The sequence below is a fragment of the Dipodomys spectabilis genome, unplaced genomic scaffold, assembly GCF_019054845.1.
Source record: "Dipodomys spectabilis isolate Male_0828 unplaced genomic scaffold, ASM1905484v1 ptg000009l, whole genome shotgun sequence".
NCBI lineage: Eukaryota > Metazoa > Chordata > Mammalia > Rodentia > Heteromyidae > Dipodomys > Dipodomys spectabilis.
In genome coordinates, this window is record NW_024870686.1 from 993,484 (window position 1) to 1,019,108 (window position 25,625).

The 25,625-nt window shown below is 40.9% G+C and overlaps 1 protein-coding gene across 1 annotated transcript in view; it reads right to left on the bottom strand.

Moving 5' to 3' along the window:
- The window catches only part of Kcnu1 (potassium calcium-activated channel subfamily U member 1), a 182,092-nt gene that overhangs the window by 18,470 nt on the left and 137,997 nt on the right, over positions 1–25,625 (bottom strand). Inside the window, exons 25-29 of the mRNA XM_042699628.1 lie at positions 21,752–21,823; positions 18,663–18,802; positions 8,656–8,847; positions 6,190–6,314; positions 3,280–3,632 (exon numbers count right to left, since the gene is read on the bottom strand). Of these exons, the coding sequence (XP_042555562.1) occupies positions 3,280–3,632; positions 6,190–6,314; positions 8,656–8,847; positions 18,663–18,802; positions 21,752–21,823 (882 nt within the window). The remainder of the gene's footprint in view (positions 1–3,279; positions 3,633–6,189; positions 6,315–8,655; positions 8,848–18,662; positions 18,803–21,751; positions 21,824–25,625) is intronic.

Genomic DNA, 25,625 nt, shown 5'->3' on the forward strand with positions numbered 1-25,625 from the left:
AAGAAAGAAAGAAAGAAAGAAAGGAGGGAGGGAGGGAGGGAGGGAGGGAGGGAGGGAGGGAAGGAAGGAAGGAAGGAAGGAAGGAAGGAAGGAAGGAAGGAAGGAAGGAAGGAAGGAAGGAAGATTTCCTTAGTCTTTAGCAATTGCCCTCAAGATTAAGAAAAAATTTACTCCCCATGTTTGTAAAATTTAGTTACTAATAAAACTCATTTATTCATATGTTTAGAAGTAATAAATCTGCAAGTACTATAGTCAAATAAACTAAGTTTCAGTGTTAATTTAACTTACTAGGTAAATACAATAACTTGGACAAACAGTTACAAATGAATTAACTGAAGTATAATAGGCTCTATGGAGATTTCAAAATAGTATAATTCCTTAGATAGACTAAGTCAATACCCATCAAAGTAAGTGCCAGGAAATGGGTACTTGCAAGGCAGAGGGAGAGGGTGGGCCAAGAGGAAAGGAATTGATGAATGATGAAGGTGAGGGAGAAGAATACAATCAAGTATTCATTGTATACACCATAAAATTAAAAATATAAGGGAAGGGGTTGGTGAAAATGTGGAAGGGATCTATTGTATGCATGAACTGCTTTGTTAAATGGCAATCCTTATCCTAAAAATTTCAGAAAAGTGAAAGAAAAAGTGGGTTTAGCTTAACGCTGGTGGCTCACACCTGTAATCCTAGCTACTCAGGAGGCTGAGATCTGAGGATCATGGTTCAAAGCCAGCCTGGGTAGGAAAGACCGTGAGACTCTTATCTCCAATAAACCACCAGAAAACCGGAAGTGGCACTGTGGCTCAAGTGGTAGAGTGCTCACCTTGAGCTGAAGAGCTGAGGGGCACAGCGCAGGCCCAGAGTTCAAGACCCATGACTGACAAAAGAAAAAAAAAAAAGAAAAAAGAAGAGTGGGTTCGGAGGGGTGAGTGAGAATATTCAAAAGGGTGACATTGATCAAGATGCACTGTATTCATAAACTGTTTTGTTAGATAGCAACTTCTTTGTACAACTAAAGATAACTAAAATACTCAAACGTAACTTGGACATCTATTCCAATGAATTATTTGTTGTTTATCTCAAGTTCAAATGTAACTGGATGTGCTTGTATGGGGCATAGTTTTGCCCTTTGTAAAATAGGGGTAATAGCATCATATCATTACAGATACTAATAATATAAGGGATGAAATTTCAACTATTTATGAGAAACCTTGTTTGCCTTCCCCTTCCTTTCTACTTAGGTTGTATGTATAGCACAAAAAGGCTTTGCTTACCAAGCTTGTCATTATAAGACCACCAACTAGGAGTATATCCTAGCTATGTTGAACTTTTGCTTATTATGTTAACAGAGTAATATGTAGATGAAAGTGTCTTAATCAAAGATAAAGTTTATGAAGTAGTAGTTTGGTTTATTTTGGAATCATCATCATACAATGATGTGCCTATTCTTAAATTAAGAGATACAAAAGAGAGTCAAGCGGAAAAGGTCAGATAATGTGATGTTAGGAAAATCAACCCTTAGATATGTATTTTAATGTTTTTTTCTTTCATTCATGTGTTCCTAATGCTTTTATAAGATTATTTTTTTGTTGCTTTGTATGTCCCTCCCCCACAGTATAACCCCTGCTTTCACTATATTTGATGTCAGTATAACTTGTGGAGGAGATGGGGAAAAACAAGTCGTTTAAGGATACAGGTGGACCTGTTGCAACAATGAGAAGTACAAGTTCTCATGTCAAAAACGAACTTTACAATGTTGGTGGGGGGGGGGGGAAGGATTGGGACTGGGGGGGAGGGGGGAAGCTGGGAAGGGATGTGAAGGATAAACAAAGGAGGAGACTGCAATGCTTGGTAAGAAATGTACGCATTATCCTGCCCATGTAATTGTAACCCCTCTGTACAGTATGTTCACAAATACAATAAAATAAATTAAAAAAAAGAGATACAAAAGATAATCTATTTCAATCTACTTGACTTCACCTAGATATTCTACCTCAAAATAAAATGATACCATAATATTCATTTATTTTTAGCAGTATTTGGGTGCTTGCTAGGTAAGTGCTATATATCACTTGAGTCATATCCCAGCCTTTTTTATCTTCAGTTATTCTCAGGTAAATCTCCCTCCAACCTCCTCCAGGCTCAGCCTCAGAATGAGATCCTGGTTCCTGCAGCCTCTGATGTAGCTGGGATGATAATCAGCTGCTGATAGAGATAGGCTCTTGAGAACTTTTGCTCAGGCTGGCCTTTAGCTACCATCCTCCTGATCTCTACCTCCTGAGTGGCTGGTATAGCAGGCATGAACAATCATATCTGGCCTGTAATAAATATCAACTATGTGTCATATACATAGTAACAAGTAAATTGCCTGTCAGTTCCAATCAGCATGTCTTCCATCCAAAGAATTTAAAATGTAGCTCAAGCCCAAGCTTGCTTGTATTCTGTTCAAGGAAAATACAATACTCAACTTTCCTTATAGTATTTACAATATATTTATTTACCATACAAGATCTTGTGGGGATAAGATTAGCCTTTTGGACTTGGAAAAAATTATATTAAGTGAAGTAAGCCAAGCCCAAAGAAACATAGGTCCCATGATTTCCCTTATTTGCAATATCTAGTATATGTATGAGTCAAGCAGAAAAGGTCAGATAAGGTGATGTTAGGAAAATGAACCCTTAGATATGTATTTTAAATGTTTTTTTTTCTTTCATGCATTTGTTTCTAACGCAATTATAAGATTATTTCTTTGTTGCTTTGTATGTCCCTCCCCCACAGTATAACCCCTGCTTTCACTGTATTTGATGTCGGTATAATTTGTGGAGGGGAAGGGGAAAAACAAGTCGCTTAAATAAGGATACAGGTGGACCTGTTGCAACAATGAGAAGTACAAGTTCTCATGTCAAAAACGAACTTTACAACTTGGGGGTGGGGAGGATTGGGTGGGTGGGGGGGAGGGAGGATGGGAAGGGATGAGAAGGGTAAACAAAGGAGGAGGCTACAATGCTTGATAAGAAATGTACTCACTATCTTGCCCATGTAATTGTAACCCCTCTGTACAGTATTTTCACAATAAAAAAAAAGATTAGCCTTTTGTCTCTACCAAAACAGAGTGGAATTTTTGATGAACAACCAACAGTGGGCACAAAAAATGGCATGCTTTCATTTTTATTTTCCTTATGCAGATTCGCCATCTCAGGAGATGTCTTATTAATGGCAGGTTAGGAGTTCATGGAGACTGTGAGTAGGTTTAGTTTTAGGTTGGAGTCAACACAGTACCTTCCTTCTGGATGTTTTCCTTTCCATTACTTTCCACATTTTCACCTAGCTGTTTATTACCTAGCACTGTTTGATGAGATTCAGAAAAGTGGCTAGTACTTGACTCTAAAGGATAGACTTGTGAATAGAACATGTGGAGTGATTTCTCTTCCATTAGGTCAGTTGCTGCAGGGCGATCTAAGTCTAGCTGTGTCTCCGATGTCAATGGCGCTATATTTATAATTTCATATGGAGCTTGTGCTGTAGAAACATCATTATCTTTTTTGCAACAATCAGTGTTGAAAGGAATGGCACAAAACACTAAGTCTGTGGGCATCAGCTTACACTGGATTGATGGCCGGGTAATCACAAACCTGCAAGGAAAGCCAAACATGCATTCTGAGCATCTGCAGATTGGACAGGGCAAATATAGGCAATGACTAAGCTAAAGACATCAGTTTTCTAAGACAAAGAGGAAATGCTTTTGTTTGGCTTCCTACCTCTGTTTCTGACTAATAACAATCTCTGGCATACCACAATAGAAGTCCTAAAGCAGGAATTAGATGTTCTTTCATTCCTGCCTCTGAAATCAACCATGGCTAACCTTGGACATGATTATGATATTTTGCCTCTGCTATCATCTGCATATTAATAGAAGAAAAAGAAGTCTGGTTTTGACTACTTTTTAAAAAAATTTCCTTTTACTTTTTTGGTGGTACTTGGATTTTAACTTATGGCCTTGAGCTTAATAGGTAGGTGCTCTACAACATGAGCCATGCTTCAAGCCCCCTTTGGCTTTAGTTATTTTTCGGATAGGATTTTATGTTTTTCACCCTTGGGCCAGCCTCATGCTGTGATCCTCCTCCCCACAGACTCCAACATAACTGTGATCATAGAAAATTGCTACCATATTCAGATTGTGGATCAATGAAGTCTAGATAGGATTTTGTCTGGGCTGGCCTCAAACCACAATGTCACTGATCTTCATCTCCTTAGAAGCTGGGATTACATGCATGAGTACTATATCTACTATAGACTGGCTGGTTTCTAATGGCCTTTCTGACTTCAGGTTTATCTGCTTTTCATATGCATTACACTGATGATTTTAATTTGATCATTTCTTCAGCCTTTGTCATATAAATATTACATGTATTCCAGGTATTTTCAACCTGGTTTAGTCCTACCCTAATCTAATGTTTATGCTACCAAATTTCACAATGAATATAGCCTGGCCAATGAAACAGTCAATGTCAAATAATGTTAAAGGACGAGAGCCTGAGCCTACATGGGAAGACTTAGTAGGGAAGCAAGATGCCTCTGGAAGGTTTTAGGTTATACAGTACTCTTTAATATCTGAGCTGACTAATAACAGTACTCATGATGAAGCACTGAGGCAGAATAACCATGAGTGACATCCATCCTGCCTTTCCTTTCTGAAACCCCAGTCTTCCCTACTTAGCCTAAACAGAGCTCAAAACATGGCTGACCTTCCTTCACTGGATAATCTACCCAGTATCATCTTTCTACTGAGTCCTCTATAATTCCTATTCTGTTTTAAACTATGCTTATCATCACTACATATTTCCTTCAAAGCAGAAAGACTAGTCTGAGAAAAAGACAGAGAAACAGAGGTAGAGAGAGAGTGTGAGTATACTATTTTATATTTTAAAAAACCATTTATGTTTATGGGAGTTGCTTTCAGTACCTCCCTACTCCCCAGCTGTCTGTGAGGTGAACTCTGTGAAGCCATATTGACTCATCATTGCTATCTATAAATCTCCACATTTATCTAGTTCTCTGCCACTTGTTCTATACTTTCTTTCAAACCCCAGCACTACCACCATATTTTATGCCTGAAGTGTCTATGTGGTTTACCAACTCAACATTCCAGTACATTTCTCTGACCTCCTGTTCCCCCAATGATCTTCATCTCCAGAGCTTCCCTATCTCACCTCAAGTATTTTCAGCTTCCATGAATCATTGACCAACCACAACTTCCCTCCAGTCTTTCACTCTCTTACTCTAAATATGACGTCTCTCCACCAGGATCTCAGTCCTTGTCCTTTAGTGTTACATTTTAGTATTGCTTCACAAACTCTCAGGGAACCTCTGCAGTTCATCTAAACTTTTCCATCTTCTCAGCTTTCCATAATGCTGGCTCCATCCCCTTTCTCCAAAGTGTTATGCACTGAGAAATCTTAGTACTCACTAAAAAAACCCACTAACTACACCTCTCACTCAGAATTAAATGTCTTAGCATCTGTTATTTTATCCTTTTATTAGTAGAGATTTATGTCTTTTACTTGAGACTACTGTACCTCAAGTAATTTGGCATCCTTGTCTTTTTTCCCGGAATGGATTTCATCAATGTATTTCCACACTATAATTTTTAATTTCTCCTCTACTAGCTGTTATCACCACTGTAAGAATCTTGGCTTGGACTTACACAATTGGGTAAGTCTATATACCCTCCACATACATTTCCTGTTTCCCCTGCTGATGGCCAAATGATGTCTTTTTAATAAACTGAAATCTAGACAAACGGGACCCATGATTTATAAGTGTGAAACTCAGTGGCTACAAAGAAACACCTAATAAATCTGTACCCATGATATCGGCAGAAAACAAGTAAATCTCTCAGCTTTAGAAAATTGCATGGACATGAATAAAAGAGGAAAAATAACTCTTATTTAAAGCCTAGGTTTCAGATTGTACTGGGGACAGAAACTACATTCTACTATTAATTGGACCTTAATTGTAATGTTAGGGACCAATAATAGTAAGCCCTATTCTGTCTTAATCCTATATCACTATCTATATTCCCATCCATCTTCCATGCAATTGTCAGCCCTGAGCTGTAGGTTTCTCTCCCACACTGAATTAAGTAGCTTTGGTTATTATATTTGGTGAGATGGCTAGCACTTCCCAGACCAGCATACTCCCCTTCTGTGTTCTGGGTTGTTCTCTTCATCATCTATCATGCGGTATAAGCCAATACATAGGATTCCAAAATTGTCTAAAGAACCACAAAACAGTTGTCCAAAGGTTCTTCTTGGCTGGGGAAAGAAGAGAAAGACACAGGTGTGTTAAGCACTTTATTAAAGCAAAACACCCCTCACTTACTCGAGTGTCATTTACCATCTTTTGCAGATGTCTAAAAGACCCGATGGCATATTCTAGCATATTTATGTGGCAGTGTCAAAGTAGCTACATAACTGTGGTTATGAAACTCTTAGTCCTAGCGTTGCTTTTATTCTGGTTCAGGATCCTCTGTTAGGTGTAGTGTTGCCAATGTTTATTGATTCTTACTACAATTTCTGTTTTGGAAATCATGGGTAACTATCGATGGGCAATACTGTTTGTGATACATATAATGGATTGGGACTTTACATGACTTCCAAGGAGTCAGCCTCTTATCCCACTCTAACACCAACACTGTCCTCAACTCTATTCCTGGCCGTACACTCAGGCTGTGGTCAACAAGGCTATGGCAGGTGGAAAGGTCAGACAGGCTCAGAGAAATCACACAAGAACAGTGTGCTCAGTTTATCAGTTCCTTAGGAGGGATCCTTCAGGATCCTTCAGGATGTTTGCACCTGGAATTCAAAAGCACACAATACAGGAAATGGAAGTTTTGGTAACACAAATGGAGACATGCTGGACAGAGAGGTCTAAAAACACGCTCCTTATGGAAAAGCCTCTTCTAATGTCCTCTGAACCAACAGAAGATCTTTACTTGTCAAGGTCTGTACCTAAGGATAACACCAGAGAGATGTACACAGTATCGATCAGAGCTGAGCCAAATAGATACTGATCCCCAAATATCCAGAATTGCAATTTTCCAGAATTGCTATCTTTGCCCTTGATATAATCTACAGCTCAGCAGCTCAGCAGCTCACCTGGATAAGAAAACTTAAATGTTTTCAATTGGGTAGAACCACTGAGGTTCTATGACTATGATCCCATCACAGAGCTCCGTCTGATTGAGTTGACCCAAACAGATTTCTTTAGAATTTCACACACTGAGCCTACCAAACCTTAGGTCAGGTTGTCTTAGTTGGACTTTGCTGTGATAGGGTTGATATCAAAGTCTCAGGTAGCCCTTGCTTTCTGTGGTGGTCTCCCCCCCCCCCTCCCCCTCCTCCCCCCCCCCTCCTCCCCCTCCTCCCCCTCCTCCCCCTCCTCCCCCTCCTCCCCCTCCTCCTCCTCCTCCTCCTCCTCCTCCTCCTCCTCCCCCCCCCTCCCCCCCCCTCCTCCTCCTCCCCCCCCTCCTCCTCCCCTCCCTCCCCTCCTTCCCCCCCTCCTCCTTCCCCCCCCCTCCTCCTCTCCTCCTCCTCCCCTCCTCCCCCTCCTCCTCCTCCTCCTCCTCCTTCTTCTTCTGCCAGTCATGGGTCTTGAACTCTGGGCCTGGGCGCTGTCCTTCAGCTCTTCAGCTCAAGGTTGTGCTCTACCACTTACTTGATCCACAGCACCACTTTCAGCTTTTTCTGCTTATGTGGTGCTGAGGAATCGAACCCAGGACCTCATGCATGCAAGGCAAGCACTCACTCTACCACTGAGCCACTTTCCCAGCCCCAGCTTCAGCTTCTTGATCTACTGAATGTAATTAATACTATCATATAAATCCTTTCACATATTAAATGAGAGAAAACTAGATCAATAAGGGACATACTAAGAAAGCATTCTTGTAGTAATTAGTATTAATAACTTTCTGGGTATTTTAGTTCATTTTATGCTGTTGTGACTGAATCCTCAGACTCTGTAATTTATTAAAAAATTTAAAAAATCATGACTTACTTTTTACACTTCTGGAAAAGACCTGGGATTTCTGGAAAACCCCTGGTGAGGGGGCCAGTATGAGCAAGGACCTTCTTGCTCAATCATCCCATGAAGAAGGTGGAAAAGCAGGAGAGCATGTGTGCAAGGGAGAAGGGATGGGGGCTGAACTCATGCTTTCATGAGAAACCCCCTTCCATGATAACCAAGGCACTCCTGCAAGAATGATATTCATGCCCCATGAATGACTTAGTCATCCTTAACCATCTCACTCCTCAACATTGTTGCATTGGGAGACAAATTTCCAATACATGAAGTTGAGAGACATGTTCATACTATAGTAGCAGCAGAAGCCTGGTGTTATATGCATCACAATTGAACCATTTTTCTGGAAGATGGAGAGAGAAGACTGCTTTATTTACTTTCTTGAACTGCTGAAAAATAATCTTAACATGTAACAACGTACTCTGAATTGTAAAATATTCTTTGAAAATATGAGTGTATGATATTTTACCAATTATTAGCTATTTCTGTGCTGTAGGTTATCTATGAACCCCAACATCTTGGAAGTTCAGAGCATTAAAGAAGTGAAAAGATGTAACATAGTATAAGTAGACTCACTTGAATGTCTGATAATATGGTTTGGTCTAAAGACAGAAGACCCATCTTACATCGCATCCTCCCAGACAAGAATGTAGAGCTCTCAGGTAGCCCAGAAAACTTTTCGTTGTCCAAATGTTGTTCCAGCTGGAAGCTTATCCCTCCTGTCACCAACATGTGAAGTAATTCCAGGACATGATAGTTGTAGAAGGCCTGAGGAACAAGGACAAGCCACATACAAAGTTACAGGAAGCGACCCAGCGATGGTGAAGATGTCAGACTGAGTTGGCATCACTGAAATAGACCTGCGGGGGTAGATCAATACCTCAAAATATCACTATCAAACAAACTGCTAGTTGGCAATGTGGATAGGGCTGCTTGTCAGACAAAGTAGGGAGAAAGCAGGTTCTCGTTCGTGTGGCATTTATACTGAGAAGGAAAAGATATTAGATATTGATAATAGACCAAGGACTCATCTCTTCCACAAGTGACCACAGTCAAAACTACAAATATTCTAATAACCATGTATATTTAGTAATGTTCACTACAGAATTTCCTTGGGGGATATTGATCTTACTATCCTCTGGTCTTGAGTGTTTTGGATGCGGATGTAGTTAGCATTCCTTTGGATTGTGACTTAGTTGAGGGAAGGTAGTGACTTAGGTCTTACTGATATTTGGATTTTCCTAACCCATTATGTTTAGCAACTGTAGGTGGTAATAAACACATGGACAGGGTTATAGAATTCTAAAATCAAAATTAAAGCAGAGAATGATATATGGGAAAATGGGTTTGAGACAAGCTTGAATCTGAATAATCTTAGTCACTTTGGCAAACTCCCATTCTGAGAATTTTGACTGTAAACAGTACAGATTAGGCATTGAAGCACATGGACATAACATTGTAATATATTACCTAGTGGGTTTTCTCAAGTATATTGAATATATATTTTGTTTATACACTAAGTAATAGGAATTATTTTGTTATTGTTTTAGAATTTTTACCATATTTTTCTCTAAAATTCAGGGACTTGTCTTCTGTTAAATACTTTTTTTTTGTGTACCAGTGCTGAGGCTTGAGCTCAGGCCTTGTTATCTCACTTGGCATTTTGTTCAAGTCTGGTGCTTCATTATTTGACCCACTTTCTTGAGACTTGTCTTCTGATGATGGTGGTGATGGTAATGGAGGTGGTAGGGTGATGAAGAAGAAGAAGGACAAGAAGAGGAGGAGGAGGAGGAAGAGGAAGAGGAGGAGGAGGAGGAGGAGGAGGAGGAGGAGGAGGAGAAGGAGAAGGAGAAGGAGAAGGAGAAGAAGGAGAAGAAGGAGAAGAAGAAGGAGAAGAAGAAGAAGAAGGAGGAGGAGGAGGAGGAGGAGGAGGAGGAGGAGGAGGAGGAGAAGGAGGAGGAGGAGGAGGAGGAGGAGGAGAAGGAGGAGAAGAAGGAGGAGGAGAAGGAGGAGAAGGAGGAGAAGAAGAAGAAGGAGAAGAAAGAGAAGAAGGAGAAGGAGAAGAAGGAGAAGGAGAAGACGATGACAAAGATGGCTTCTGGCTGTGTTGCCCAGCTTGGCCTTGAGCCCTTGAAATTAAGTAATCCTTCTACTTCAGTCTCTAGTGTACTAGGATTATAGTCATGCAATGCTTCAACCAAGCAAAGGCTGGATTATTCAAGGATTTTTGTCACACATTTTCTTTAGGTTTGTTTTTCCTCCTCTTATTTACAATCTTTTGTTCACAATGATTACAGAGAGATTCTCTAGTCTCTCATGAATCAGAACATGATCATCATTGACTTCTTCAAGCTAGTGCTAAACAAGGCTATAAAACCAAGCCTAGATTTTTACTATGGCCTTCAAAGACTTCACAGTAGGGTCCAGCTTCTAAATGCACAGTTCTCTGTCTGTAGTTGCTGGCATCACATCGGCACTCTTTTATGCTCTTGAAAATCTGCATTATCTCTCCTCAACCTGGACCTCCTCATCAAATAAAATCTTCCTCTCTTTTTGATCTCATGGTCACTGGCTTTTCCTGTGCTTCATTCTTCTGCCTTTTGTAGTCAGTTCTTTGTATGACATAAGTAAGTCTGAGTTTGAGTATTGGATTCTCACATCCTACATGAATGCCTTTGGGGAACTCATGTAGTTTTGTTCTCAGTATGTCTTATAAACTTTGAAGTTAACATATTAATATTCACCACCTAACATTGCTTATAGGATTCATCACTTCTGTGTCACCCATTCCTATATTCTATTTCTTTCCCTTTGTTATTTGTTCTCATGTGTCTGGATTATCTGGAGATATGTTTATGACTATAGAGATCCAGAATTCCAGATCTCCTGTATCAGAATCTATGGCTGGGAGCATCCCAGGTGATTCTGTTATGGGTGGGCCTTAGGAAAAGGGAGCAGTTGTTAAGAGTGCATGTTCCATTGTGTATATATACCACATTTTCTTGATCCATTCATCTACTGAGGGGCATCTGGGTTGGTTCCATATCTTAGCTTTGATAACTAATGCTGCAATAAACATAGTTGTGCTGGTAGCTTTAGTATGGTCTTGGTTTGTGATCATTCTGGTAAATGCCCAAAAGTGCGATTGCTGGGTCATAGGGAAGCTCTATGTGGGGTCTTTTGAGGAACCTCCATACTACTTTCCAAAGTGGATGAACAAGTTTACACTCCCACCAACAATGCAGTAGGGTTCTGGAATTCTATGCCTCCATCAGAAAGAATGCCCCATTTGTTAGGAAATGGAAAGTTTTGGAAAAAATTATATTAAGTGAAGTAATCCAGGCTCAAAGAAACATAGGTCCCATGGTTTCCCTTATTTGCAATAACTAATATATTTCTGAGACAAGTAGAAACGGTCAAACAAGTTGATGTTAGAAGAAATGAACCCCAAGATTAAGACTCAAATGGTTTTTCTTTCTTGCTATTGTTTCTAACATATTTATAAAATGAGTTCTTTGTTGATTTGTATGTCCCTCCCCCATGGTATAAGCCCTATTTTCAATGTATTTGATGTTGGTATAATTTGTGGAGGGGAAGGGAAAAAACAAATTGTTTAAATAGGGATACAGGTGGACCCATTGCAACAATGAGATGTATAAGACATCCCTGTCAAAAAATGAATTTTACAACTTTGGCGGGGGGGGGGGGAGAGGGGAGATGGGGGGTTGGGGGAGGAGATGGGAGGAAAGGATGGTAAGGAAAAAAAAGGAGGAAGCAACAATGCTTGATAAGAAATGTACTCATTTCCTTGCTCATGTAATTGTAACCCCTCTGTGTGGTATTTTCACAATAAAAAAACCTTATTAATAATAAAAAAAGAGTGCATGCTCCACAGGCCACTGTTGGCTCAGGCCTATAATTTTAGATATTAGAAAACCGAGATCTAAGAATTATGGTTTGACTCTAGCCAGGGAAGAAAAATATCTGAGATTCTTCTCTCCAAATAACCAGCAAAAAATACTAAATTTGAGGCACAGCTTAAGTGGTAGAACACTAACAATGAGTGAAAAAGCCAAGCCAGGACTTGAAGGCTTAAGTTCAAACGCTGATGGACTTTGTCTACTTTATAGTCATAGCCTCTGGTTTTATTCAACAAGGCAGGTGTTTTCTTAACTAATCCATAGCAGATGACTTTTAACTAATAAACAAATATTGTTAGTCAAACTTAAGGGTGGCTGGGACAAGTTGACCTAAGCAATTATGTACTTGATGTGGATTTAGAGAGAATCAATGTAATTTTTACAGTATTTTTCAGATTAAAAATGACTTCACCCTAGTTGTTGGACTGGAAATGTTTCCTCCTGATATTTTGTCTTTGTTCTACCCTATTCACAACAAAAGTGAGCTTGTGGAATTGATGCCCTGACATCTGGAATGAAATGGAGGCTGCAGATCTAGGCTGAGCCACAATCCATTTAAGGATATGTGGCCATAATGTAGAGTAAGCTAATATAATGCTGATAGAATAATTCCCCACTGATTAAAGAAAAGGTGTAAATTTTAGGTTTATCCTGCTGTCTATGGCTCTAAGAAAACCTGCTTTGCATATTTAACTGAGAAGCTTAGCTTTAAAATATAGCATTTCTTAACTTTTGACATCAAAAGGATTGTGATTCTATATTAGGGGAAAATAATTGGATTGGTATGTCACCCTCATTCGGTAAGTTCATCTCATTCTTCTGCTGGAATTTTCTGGTAGACCGACCCTTCTAAACTTCTTGTTCTTTTTTTTTTTACTTTTCGTGTTCTTTTTCTTTTCCTCTTCTTATACACTTTCTTCCTCTTTGCTAACCATCGCCCTTTCCATTGGTCCCTTGTTCCTTCTCAAGAAGTCTGCAAATTGGAATATCCTTGAAATGTTTTTAGCCTTCTAAATTCAAATCATGTTTCTAATTGAATAGAATTTGGACTTCCAGTGTTAGAAAACATTACATCCTTAAGGGTTCTAGCTTTCATCTTCAAAAGTTTCTCTCAAATTTTAAAATACTCCATAATAATATTAACAGCCTATGCACTTGTTATTTTTTTTTCTTTTAATCCTAAGAATCTCAAAAAGACTCAAGGTCAAATATCCTTTGGGAAATACTTCTAGTTCACAGAGAGATTGTATGCAACTGAGTGTATGTGATTGAAGAATAATAACAACCAGGTGGACAGCCTTAAGAACATCATGTAGCTTCTGCAGGCCTCAGTTTTCTCCCAACAAAAGGAAATGCTAAGCTCATATCTCTTTCTGAGACTCTTTTGTTGTAAACCCAAACAAGAGTCTTGCAATATCACCCAGAATGTTGACCATGTGTTAACTAATGTGAACTGATTAAGAATTTAAAGTCATTAGAACTGTATTTTATAGGCATATTCTCCCAGCCATGGTGGTAGGAGTTTGAGTAGCTATGGCAGTTGAAGTCAATCTAACATTAACTGAGCTTGCAGATTTGGAGGAAAAACAAATGACATTCCACTGGAAAAAATTCATGCTTCTGCTAGGAATGAGGCTGGGAAGGTGGCTCAGTGGTAGAGTGCTTGCCTTGCATGCATGAGGCCCTGGGTTTGATTCCTCAGCACCACATAAGCAGAAAAAGCTAGAAGTGGTGCTATGGCTCAAGTGGTACAGCGCTAGCCTTGAGCTGAAGAGCTGAGGGACAGTGCCCAGGCCCAGAGTTCAGGCACCATGACTGGCAAAAAAAAGAACTTATAAGAAATTATGTGAAGGGGCTGGGAAGTGGCTCAGTGGTAGAGCGCTTGCCTTGCATGCATGAGGCCCTGGGTTCGATTCCTCAGCACCATATAAGCAAAAAGAAAAAAAGCCAGAAGTGGCGCTGTGGCTCAAGTGGTAGAGCGCTAGCCTTGAGCTGAAGAACTGAGGGACAGCGCCCAGGCCCAGAGTTCAGGCCCCCACGACCGGACCCCCAAAAAAATGAAATGATGTGAAAGTCCCAGGCAAAACCCCCATATTTCTAAATGGGTACAAGTTGACAGCATAGTATTTGGGACCTCAGCACCTCTACAATACCTGCACATTCTTTCTTGGAGTTTATTAGGGGCGATTGGAAGGGAGAGATGAAGAAGCACCATGAAGTGTTGAGTACCCCGGGAAGGAAGAGAGTGCTTAAATATTACATGGGAATAACTGTTAAACAAGATGGAAGTCAAGACTTAGTATTGTCATGATGTTTCAGACCCTTTTGAAGTGTGAGCTGTTTTGTTTGTTCTTCCTGAGAAGTCCATTCCAAGGCAAAGATGTTAGTTTTGCCATCCTGTTAGTGCAGGCATCAGGGAAATGAACATTACCATCACTGTCCAACCATAGGGATCTGATATCTTGGTGCATTAAGATGGGTAGCATGTTGCAAGAACCAGAATGAACGATGGTCTTTGGGGAGGGAGGGATACTAAAAGACAAAACATGAAAAATGGGACACAATGACCAATTCTTGCCCCATATAGACTTTTTGATTGAATTTGGAAAATCTTTTGGAATAGTTCTTTTTTTTTTGGTCTGTTGTGGGGCTTGAACTCTGAGCCTGGGCACTGTCCCTCAGCTCCTCAGGTCAAGGCTAGTGCTCTACCACTTGAGCTATAGCACTATTTCCAGTCTTCTGAGTTTTTTATTGGAGATAAGAGTCTCACAGTCTTTCCTGCCTGGGCTGGCTTTGAATTGCGATCCTCAGATCTCAGCCCCCTGAGTAGGTAGGATTACAGGTATGAGCCACCAGTGCCCAGTATCTTTTGGAATAGTTCTAATCTTAATTCTAGAAATCTTTCTTCCAGTGAGATCTTATTAAGGTGTCTCACATATGACACAGATAAAAGTGGAGTCACTCTGATCCCTAAGTAATCTGAGAAATGGATTCCTTTAAGCAAAACAGGAGAATCACTGCATTGAAGATATCAGGTTCCTAAAGACCAAGTTGGTTGTGGTAGTAAGTCTTGATTCTAGAAACAACAGTTATCAAAGTCAACTTGTTATTTAAAATTAACCCACACAGGCCTCAATGTCTTCATCTACAAACAAATCTATTAGTAGCATTCTCCTACATGGATTTACAGCAGAATTTAATGAGGCAATAGGATTAGCAAAGTCCTTGTCATGACTTGAATGCTTGAAAGATACTGCAATTCTGTCTGTGGCAGGAATTTTTGGTGTCATCTCAACAATAGGACTTATAGGGGTGAGTTGCCTAGACATCTGTTTGGGGAAGACTTGCAGCTATGAACTAGGGGAGGAGAGTGTGGTCATCAGTGACATCTGAGAGTGGTGTGTTAAAGGAGAGATAGCCAGGAGTCTGTAACTGCCAGCTGATCTCAATGGGGGAAAAAGAGTTCTTTTCCTTCTTCCCAATTCTTATCCAGGAGATGCTCCCACGTGCAAAATAGAGTGTTTGAGAACATTATGAATCTACCTCCATGACTCTAAATCTTTCTAGTAGAAGGTGAAAAATGTTGTCTTCCTCTCTGATGCCATTTATATGAGACTAGCTAAGAGAAAATGGTTCCTGGAGGGGAGAAGTCAACGGGATTGATGGCTCAGTGCCAATTCCTGTCTGGCCTCTGTTTCTATGCCTGTGATCTGCTAGGAAGCCACTGTGCCCTTAAAAGGGCAAGTTGAATGAGTAGAATCAGGCCCAAGGGAAGGAGACAAGGGTAACAAGACTCAGATTATTTTCAGTGATCTAGTTCAGATCCTCATTTCAATAGTATTACAGTTGTTTTTTTTCATTCTGCTATACCACATCTTATTCAAGACTCCATCTACCTATAACAGGTAGATGTATAGTAATTCAAAATGTAAGTCCTTTGACTCTGCTGCTCCATTGTTGACCCAAACTCCTCCCAAAACTAAATACATATCAGGAGTTTTTAAGGGTTAACATACGATGCAATGTAGTCTGTTGCTTCATGAACTAACCAACTTTCTGAGGGCACACTAATGTGACATACTCTCTTTCCCATTGATTTCACCATAGGCTTTAGAAGGTGTCTGAGATTTTATGTAACTACAGTTTGTTTTCCAGCAACAGGCAACCTTCTGCCAGTGAGTAGAAGCCATTTATACAATGACTGGAGGTATCCTGGGAGGGAAGTGGCCATCATAGTGCCCAAGGTCAAAGTCACACTCATGGTGGGTGATGGGAAGCATCATTGGGTTTAGTTGCCAACACCTGGCTCAGGAGTCTCAACTATCAACTTACTGTTTCCTATGCATACTTGTGCTAAATGTTTAAGTTAGCCCAGAAGCCTCCTCTCTCATAGCTTAGCATGCTCTTTCCCTAGGCAATAATAGGCCCATGTAGTAAAGGCAGTAAATGATCAGCCCTACCCCCTTTTCCTGAGAGAGTTCTACTTTGGGATAACCATATAAGGCAGCAAGATTCCCTAACCCTCGCAGGTCATATGAGTTACCTGAGAGGCCACTCCTTTGGGGGAGCTATGACCATATAAGGCAGCAAGATTCCCCAAATCTCAGAGGTTATAAAGGTCATCTAAAACAATAGCTGGCACTTTTTCTTACTTCTTCCCCCTAATGAGAAGGCATCTTGCCAGCTCCTTTACCAGCAATAAACCTTTTCTTTGTTCTTTGTACCTGGATGTCCACGGTTTTATGACAAAGTCTAATTTAGTCTAATAGTTTAGTTGTTTTTATTTCTATTCTCCTGACTCTTCTATATCTACCCTGCCTGTTGTGGTCTCAATATATCATCATCACCACCAGCAAAAACCTGTTTTACAAATATAATGCCCTATGCAGCAGTGTCTAGAAGTGGAACCTTGGATTGTATATACAGATACAACATTCTTCAACTTCCTAACCTCCAGAACTGTGAGCTGAACAAACTTCTGCTGTTTATACATTACCTAGTTTCTGATATTTTAGTATAGTGGTTTAAAATACACCAAGAATCTGCCCTTCTAACCAACTCTAAATAGAATCTGTGACTTGACTCCTGCCTGTGTGGCCAGTGAAGTAGGGGGGAGGTTAATTAAGTCTCAGGTTTAATTTAAGGCATGAAGCTGTCTGCCACCTACAAGTCTTCGAAGAGAATTGGGAGCTTAAACTCATCTAAAATGTCTCCCACAGACAGGTCAAGTTCATCAAAAGTAACCTGTCAGCCACTCCAATGGTTAATTCCAGGCAAGTTAATTGACACATCAGTGACAGTGACTCAACATTCATTCTGTCTGATAGAGTCACCTCAGAAAAGTTACCTGGCTTGGTTAAGAATGAATGTTGCTTAACCCTTTAGTCCCTGAAGAAACGGCGTGTGTCTCAGAGCTCTGTGGAGTTTATGAGATCCCACTGCAACTGAAACTGGCAGCACCCAGAGACACACCATGCCTCAGTCCTAATTGGTATGCATGTCATGAGAGAGATACATAGGTCCCAACTATGATCCTTTGCATGTATAAACAGTGCCTTTCACGTATCCGTATAGTCCAGGTATACCATGTTTATGGCAAAGGCAGCAAGTTTATCAAACTGTGCTGAGCCTTGGGCATTGAAGCATCTTGATATTCAGGTTTCATGTAAGCCTTCCTTCAAAAATTCTGTAGGAGGCATCTGAGATGGTGGATTGCATGGATTCCTTTGCAAGATTTCTTGTAGTTGTTTACAAAGTCTTCCCACTCATTCTGTGGCTCTTAGTCAAGTTCAAATCCTCCTACACCTTGGAGGTGCTCCCGCCTCACTACCTCTGCCTAGAGGGATCTGAATGGTATACATCTTCCTCTCCTCCAGGACTTGACTCCCATGCTCTTTATCGGGACTCTCTTCTGGAGCAATATTGAAACTCACCACTCTCCCTTGATCTTTGCCTCCCTTTATGCCAGCATCCCTTCCTAGTAGCTTATTGACCATGTTACCTCAGCCTCTTCACAAGTACAAGCTTAGGTGGATGGAGACTTAATTGGTGCTGCATTACTGGTTAGGGCTCTCTGTATAGTAGCAGCTCAATAACTATTTAACTATGACTGGATTCTACTCATGGGAATCCTATGATGGGTGCAGGTGATCTACTTTATGCTAAAGGAGTGCTGAACAACTACTGTGTAACTAAAACACTTCCTACAAGAAGGCCAACATGGAAGAAGATTTGGCTTAGCACCATCAAAGGCCAAGCACTTCCCTTGAATTATTGATGTCTTTATGACTAATATCCTATACTATAAAGCTTTTGGGGGAGATTCTGGAAAGAAGAGGAGGCAGGATCTCAAGAGCTCTGTCACCATGGGGAATGGATTGTTAAAAGGAAAAAGGAACTGCAAGTCCAGCACTTATTACTCCCTGACATCAGGGCTTTCGTTTCCAAGGCCCTGAAGTTTGAAATGTTCCCACATGAACATCGTACTCCAGTCATCTAGTAATTATGAGAAAAGATTAAACAATGTGTGTGAATAAGGTTTTCGTTTGGGGAAATCAAAGAAAGGTTGGCTCTGGGAGCTGTTACCTGCTCAGCCTACAACCATCCATTCACCTCTCCACAAGGGGATTCAGTATTGGGGCAATGTGGCTTGGATGCACTTACCGTGGCCAAGAGGGAATCCAAGAAATTTCCAGAAAAGACAGCACCTGTGGCAAAAGAGGTGCTGAGATGCAGGCTGCTTCCTGTGAGGGTCCCTTCCAGTCCACCGAGCTGCTCAATGAAGTGGATGTTGGAGGGATTTTCTGCAAGACAAAAAGAGGTAAAAAGGATATGAAGCTGGGGGTTGGCATGACTGGGAACCCAAAGGTCTCCATTGCACAGAGGACCAGTAGCTGCTCTAAGGACTGTGGCTCTATCCCTATTCCAGTATGCTTGTTTACTTTCCTAAAGATATGCTTTCCCTTCAGTTGTATAGCCTTCCCTTTTGGGTAGCTTCATTTTCAATGGGTCATTCTCCAGGGAAATATGCTGGTTGTCAGCTTTACATAATTTATCTTTTGAACCAAGATACTTCTGAAAGGGGTCAGTGTCATCAAGTTCCCTAGGACAATAGGCATCCATAAGGAAACACTATCACCCCTGTTATAGTCCTGCCTCATGATACTGTTCTACAGATGACATGGCACTGTCTTGGGTTCAAGAGGAGTTGGCTGAGCTTAGAGTAAGTCAGAGCCATGCCTTTCATATGCCTTTACTGTGTATGTGAATCTTCCAAGCATCTTCTTCCAGTACAAGTTCTGTTTTACTGGGTCCAGGGAAGGTTCCAGGAGTCTATATATTGCTCAGGCACTCATGTGTTTTCTTCAGCCCATTCATGGTCCATGCTTTAAAGTGGAAAGGCATGCAGGATCTTTATTGAAGCTGGTAGCCAAAATACCCACTGGAATATTCAGACTGGCCCAATCTACAACTTATGCTGCTTTAGGAAGACTGCTTTGAGCACAACTATCTTTTGTTGGGAGTAAGAGCAGAGGTACTTACTGACTTTCTTGTGGGATTATCAACTCAAAAGAGAGCAACATTGGAAGATAGAGATACTGCCTCCATTAGAACACAGGAATGAATGCATGCTAACCGTGCTTACTGCCTATCATACAAATATCCTGGCTTCTTAAACTCAGATCCCTCCCCCTTCACCGTGGATGCAAATATCACATGGACTTTTTCATGTCACTCTGTGGAGACAGGCTGTGAAGAACCAGCATAGATATGGTGATGCTCTGGTTACTGTTATTTCTGGGAGAAACAAACTGCCCTGTCTCTGTTGTCTCTGACTCTCTCTTTTTCTTTCTCTCTCATCTTTCATCTCTGGCCCAGGAGTCTTGTGTCTTCTCCCAGGATCCATTGGACTGTGGTAGATTAACTTGTTAGTTTGCAAATGGTACAAAGTCTTGGATCCTTTGTGATTCTCAACTTTACATTTATTGATATAGATCAAATCAAATCCAAGAGACATACAACTCAGAATTCATAGTTTTCCAAAACTGTATTATTCCTTAATCCCTTAATTATTCCACAGTAAGTTAGGGGGAAGTGACATATTGGTGGTAATAGTGAGTCATTTTCTTCTAAGAGCAGCAATATTTTTATAATAGATGATCAGGGCAGGACTCATGCCAACCCACATCTCTCCTCACAGTCCTCATTTCCATAGACCTTTTGCCATTCCATGTAAACCAGAGGTCTCAGCTTTCCTGGCCATTTTCTTACAAGTTCCTGAACATTCTGTACCAAAGTGTTGGCAGCCAGACTTTCAGCTCCCATGTCAGTATGACCCTGCCCAGCCAGACAAAGAACAAGGAATTGAGTCAGCTGGAAAGTGACTTGTTAGTTAATTTGACAAGAGCTGCCTGGTGCCAGAGATTCTTCAGCAAAACAAAACCTGTAAAGTCCTGGTGGGTGAGCAACCAGACATACCTCTGGACCAGTACAAAACTAATTTATCTCCTTCCAACCAAGCTAACCTACTAGTCTTCTTCTAACTTACATTCTTACTTTATTTAAACCTAGGAACTTACAGATGGTTCAAACGAGGAGGAGAAAATACAGTATAAATAAAAGCTACAACCAATGGCTTTGTAGTGGTAACAGGGAGGTAGATGCCCATTGGAAACTATGGACCTTAGATGTCAGCACTGGATGTGAAGAGTCTTCATGCCAGACATGGATGTCTCTCATCTGCTGCACTGTCCCTCCCTGGCCACTGTTATGGGGGTGGAGGGAGGAGGGAGTGGGAAATGCACAGATCCTCTCCAAATTCCTCTGCTTTGCTCATCTAGTTTAATCCAAGCCCAGCCTGGCTTAGGCATTCCTAATTGTGAATTCTCACAAAGCATTTTTCTGTCTTCTAGATTCAGGTAAAATCACATATCCAGGACCGCTTTTTGAGATCATCTTTGAGCCGGTTTGATGGGGTCCTTTTAGGCATAATTCTCCTTTTCCAAAATTTCCCCTCAACTTTCCAGTCTTTTCAGTAGTGAATTGCAGAGTGTCTGCCAGTGCCCATTAACACCTCCCACCCCAAAGCACACAGGACTTCTTTTCTATGTTCATCCACCCTACTTCCTGTGTCCATCATGTTGAGAAAGCTTCATTTGAGCTCCTTTTTCATATGGTGTTGGCAAGAATATTGAGTGAAATATTCTCTTCTTTCTTCAAGGGCTGTTTCTAGTTTAGAAGTGCAACTCTCAGAGATAGGAGGATGGAGATGCAAGGGAGACACTTGTGACATAAAAATGTATGATCCCAAGAGTAAACACTAGTCAAATTTGCTTGCCACATGACTTACATGCCTGGCCACCAGGAAGGAAAAGCCTGGCCTTAAGTCTCATGCTGGATAGATAGACTGCTACAAGCAGAGCCTTCCTGGCAGTTTTCAAGCTTGCATCACTCCCATTAAAACGGAACCTGTTGCTGGCCTTTGTCCTTCTTCTAGTAGCAATACCCCTCAATCGAGTGGCCATGGCAGATGTTGTTCCTGCATTCTGACAACACCATAGAACAGGCTCTGCTGGATGATACCACAGGAAGGTAAGCACCCAGCATGACATGTGGCCAAGTGTTTAAAGCTATCTGGGCTCCATTCTGATTTCTTAAGTTCTTTGGCTATGCATTATGCAAAGAACATTGGGACATCAATTAAACATTATAACTATCTCTTACTTGAATTTTGCTTTCAAACCATGACTTACTCAGTTCAGTGAGGATGGGAACTCGTCGAAACTTTCTCTCACTACATTCATTATATTCAGACGTGATCCCTTCTTTAGATACAGACAGACAACACAGAGGAAAAAAAGGTGATAAAATACAAGTTAAATGACGTGTAGTATTTGGTCATGGTGTACAAGAACACCATGTTGGCTTGGTGTTTTATCTTAACTGAGTCACTCTCAGGCCAAATCCCAAATAATTGTCTATATTTAGAGAACAAGAAAAGATATTAAAGCTGTCCTTTGCTATCTGCAAGGAATTTATTCCAGGAGCCTTTATGGATACCAAAATTCTTAGGTGCCATAAAGTGGTATGGCATTTTCCCAGAACCTATGCACATTCTCACATACTCTTTAAATCATCTCTAAATTATCTCTATTTAATAACCTCCTAATAAGATGTAAATGCTGGCTAAATAGTTATTGTTGTATTATGACAAATCATCTGAATATATTTAGTAGAGATTCATTTTTCCCCTATCTTCTGTATGTAATTGAGCTGAATCCCTCAAACTTAGAACCCATGTACAGACTGTAACTGGGTCTCTTCAGCACCTCCTTTTGAAATACGCTATCTGCAGGATGTGTGTGTGTGTGTGTGTGTAGAAAGTGGCACTTCAAGTGAATTCCAATAGTTGCTTACTAACACCAAAACAATTATTAACAACTATTGTCCATAGGGTACAAGTGCTCAGCCACTCAGAACCTACAACAAATGGCTTTATTTACAGAACTTCTAGGAAATTTTCAATAAATTGGCGCTGCTACTCTGAATGCTTTCAGAGATACAGGACATCTGGCTCCTGGTATACTCTGCCTCTTCCAAGATCCTCTCTGGACAATGATATCTGCTTGGCTACATTCTCCCCTTCTTGTCTCTATCCATAATTGCTTGGGCTTCTGTAGACTGAGATTTGATGCCAGTTGGAGCTCAGTTTTCAGATAGTTTTCCTCCTGCCTTAGTAGATATGTCACCTCAATTCCCTCCATGAGCCTGAGATCCAGAACACGTCTGGTGTAACTTCACTAATCTACACATCTACTCTACATCATATGACAATATGATGAACTATGAAGAGTGTAAAAAACAAACATGACACTAGAATCTGGGTCTCTAAGTTAATAAATATGTAAAGAAAGAAAAAGAGATAAATGGAAAACTAGGGTACAGTTTTTCTTTTTCATTATAATGATCTCACTGGATGCCTGTGGCTCATGTCTGTAATCTATGCTATTTGGGAAACTGAGATCTGAAGATTGCAGTTCAAAGCCAGCCTGGTTGGGAAAGTTCATGAAACTCTTATCTCCAGTTAACTACCAAGAAACCAGAAGTGAAGCTGTGGCTTAAGTGGTAGAATGTTAGCCTTGAGCAAAAATCTCAGGGACAGTGCCCAGCCCAGATTATCAAGTCCCAGGAGCTGCTCTCTGTCTCTCTGTCTCTGTCTCTGTCTCCTCTCTCTCTCTCTCTCTCTCTCTCTCTCTCTCTCTCTCTCTCTCTCTCTCTCTCTCTCACACACACACACACCATAATAATAATCTTATCAGAAACAATGTTTTAAAACTGTTGGTTACTCTTCTTGAATTTTTCTGAGGATCTGCCTAACAAGGAAAAATTATCATGGAAATTCACAGTCTATTTGGAATTAAGATCCCCACTACATTGGAAGGGGCTGAAACACTAAGAGGTTCCTTTGTCTACTGAGTGAGATGACTGATGGGGAGAAGTGTGGAAATGAATAAAGGGAAGACCACCTAGAGCAGATTCAGGAAGGTAAGGAGAAATCAAGTCCCTGAAGTAGAGGCAAGGAAGAAGAGGAAATCCAAAGGGAGATGTTTTTGTTTTTGCTTTTCCCCCAGAGGAAATGCTTTGAACTACAATTTTTATTCCTACTCGATCCCTCCAAGAATTATGCAGCTAAGAGCCACTTCTGATTAGTGAATGGAAGGTCTGAATGTATTTCTGACAGCCTCTAAATTCTGAGAGGAAAGGATAAAGCAGAAAGTCCACCAGAATAACTTAGCACAGTGGTTTATAATTAGAGCTCACAGTAACTCTAATAATTTTCTGAAACCCTTTAGGTTTAGGTAAGGAAATGGAAGGCCATGAGCTAACTGGATTACATGGCAATTTAAGAAGGTTCACATCAGTTTCTGCCTTAAACTATTTTCCCTACCAAAAATGGAGACTTGGGAGAATTGAAATTTTACTTGTCATGATTTACAAGGTAATTTTATCTATTTTATGTGTCCTTCTTTTCCCTCTTCCATCCCTCTTTTCTTTCCTTCCCTTCCTTCCTTCCTTCCTTCCTTCCTTCCTTCCTTCCTTCCTTCCTTCCTTCCTTCCTTCCTTCCTTCCTTCCTTCTTTCCTTCCTTCCTTCCTGCCTGCCTGCCTTCCTTCCTGCCTGCTTGCCTGCCTGCCGGCCTTTCTTGCTTGCTTGCTTGCCTGCTTCCTTCCTTCCTTCCTGCCTTCCTGCCTTCTGCCTTCCTGCCTTCCTTCCTTCCTGCCTGCCTTCCTGTCTGCCTTCCTGCCTGCCTTCCTGTCTGCCTTCCTGCCTGCCTTCCTGTCTGCCTTCCTGCCTGCCTTCCTGCCTTCCTGCCTGCATTCCTGACTGCCTTCCTGCCTTCCTTCCTTCCTGCCTGCCTGCCTGCCTGCCTTTCTTGCTTGCTTGCCTGCTTCCTTCCTTCCTTCCTTCCTTCCTGCCTTCCTGCCTTCCTGCCTCCCTGTCTTCCTGCCTTCCTGCCTTCCTTCCTTTCTGCCTGCCTGCCTGCCTTCCTGTCTGCCTTCCTGCCTGCCTTCCTGCCTGCCTGCCTTCCTGCCTGCCTTCCTTCCTTCCTGTCTTTCTTTCTTCCTTCCTTCCTTCCTTCCTTCCTTCTTGCCTGCCTGCCTGCCTGCCTTCCTGCCTTCTTTCCTCCCTCTTTCCTTTCCTCCCTCCTTCCCTCTCATCCTCCTGCCCTACCTTCCTTTCTTCTTCAAAATTTGAAACAAATATATCTATTCTAGGTCTGTGGACAGACTCTGTCCAAGTGATATATCCCACACTACAATAAAACATTATTAGAAAGTAATGAATATAATAAATTCTTCAGGAACTAGTCACTGATGTGGAGATATGACAAGATAAGTCTCTGAAGAGGCTTTTCTGAGATTAAAATAGAGTTCTCAAGGATGACAAAGACATTTAGGCAGATTGAGTGGAGTAAGAGACCTATGGCAGGACAGAGTCAGTATAAATAGGATGAATTAGGAGAAAATCCAAATTCTCTACTGGCTTGCAAGATCCTGTATGATTTTCCTATGCTTGCCATGGATGTTGACCAATTATATAGAATTTATTATATAGAATTTAAAGTAGGAAACTGAAACTCTCTCATAAATATTTACAAATATTTGTCTGGAAGCTAGAAGCTGTAGACAGGAGAGATAAGAATTACATGACTGTCAAATTGACTCTGTGAACTAAGTATAGTTAGATCACTCGGAAGATGAGTGATAGATTGGCCAAAGTCCATACAGCTTGTCACTGATGGGTGGGTTTTATACCCTGAGTAGCACTCACTTCAAAGCCCATATCTTTTTTAAGGGGACCACTTTGTCCCTCTATTAAAGTATCCAAGGTATGATTGGCATTTCCACAAAATATTAAGATCAGTTTCCTGTAAAGTGAAAAAAAAACTCTCTCCCTGGGGAAATTCTTCTTTAATTCCTGTTTTCTGATCCCAGTTTCCTGTTGTAAAAGGGTTTGGAATACCTGGCTTTGTTTGTTTGTCTGTTTTTTCCAGACCTAGGGTTTGAACTCAAGGTCTGGGCACTGTTCCTGAGCCTCTTTGTGCTCAAGGCTAGCACTCTACCAT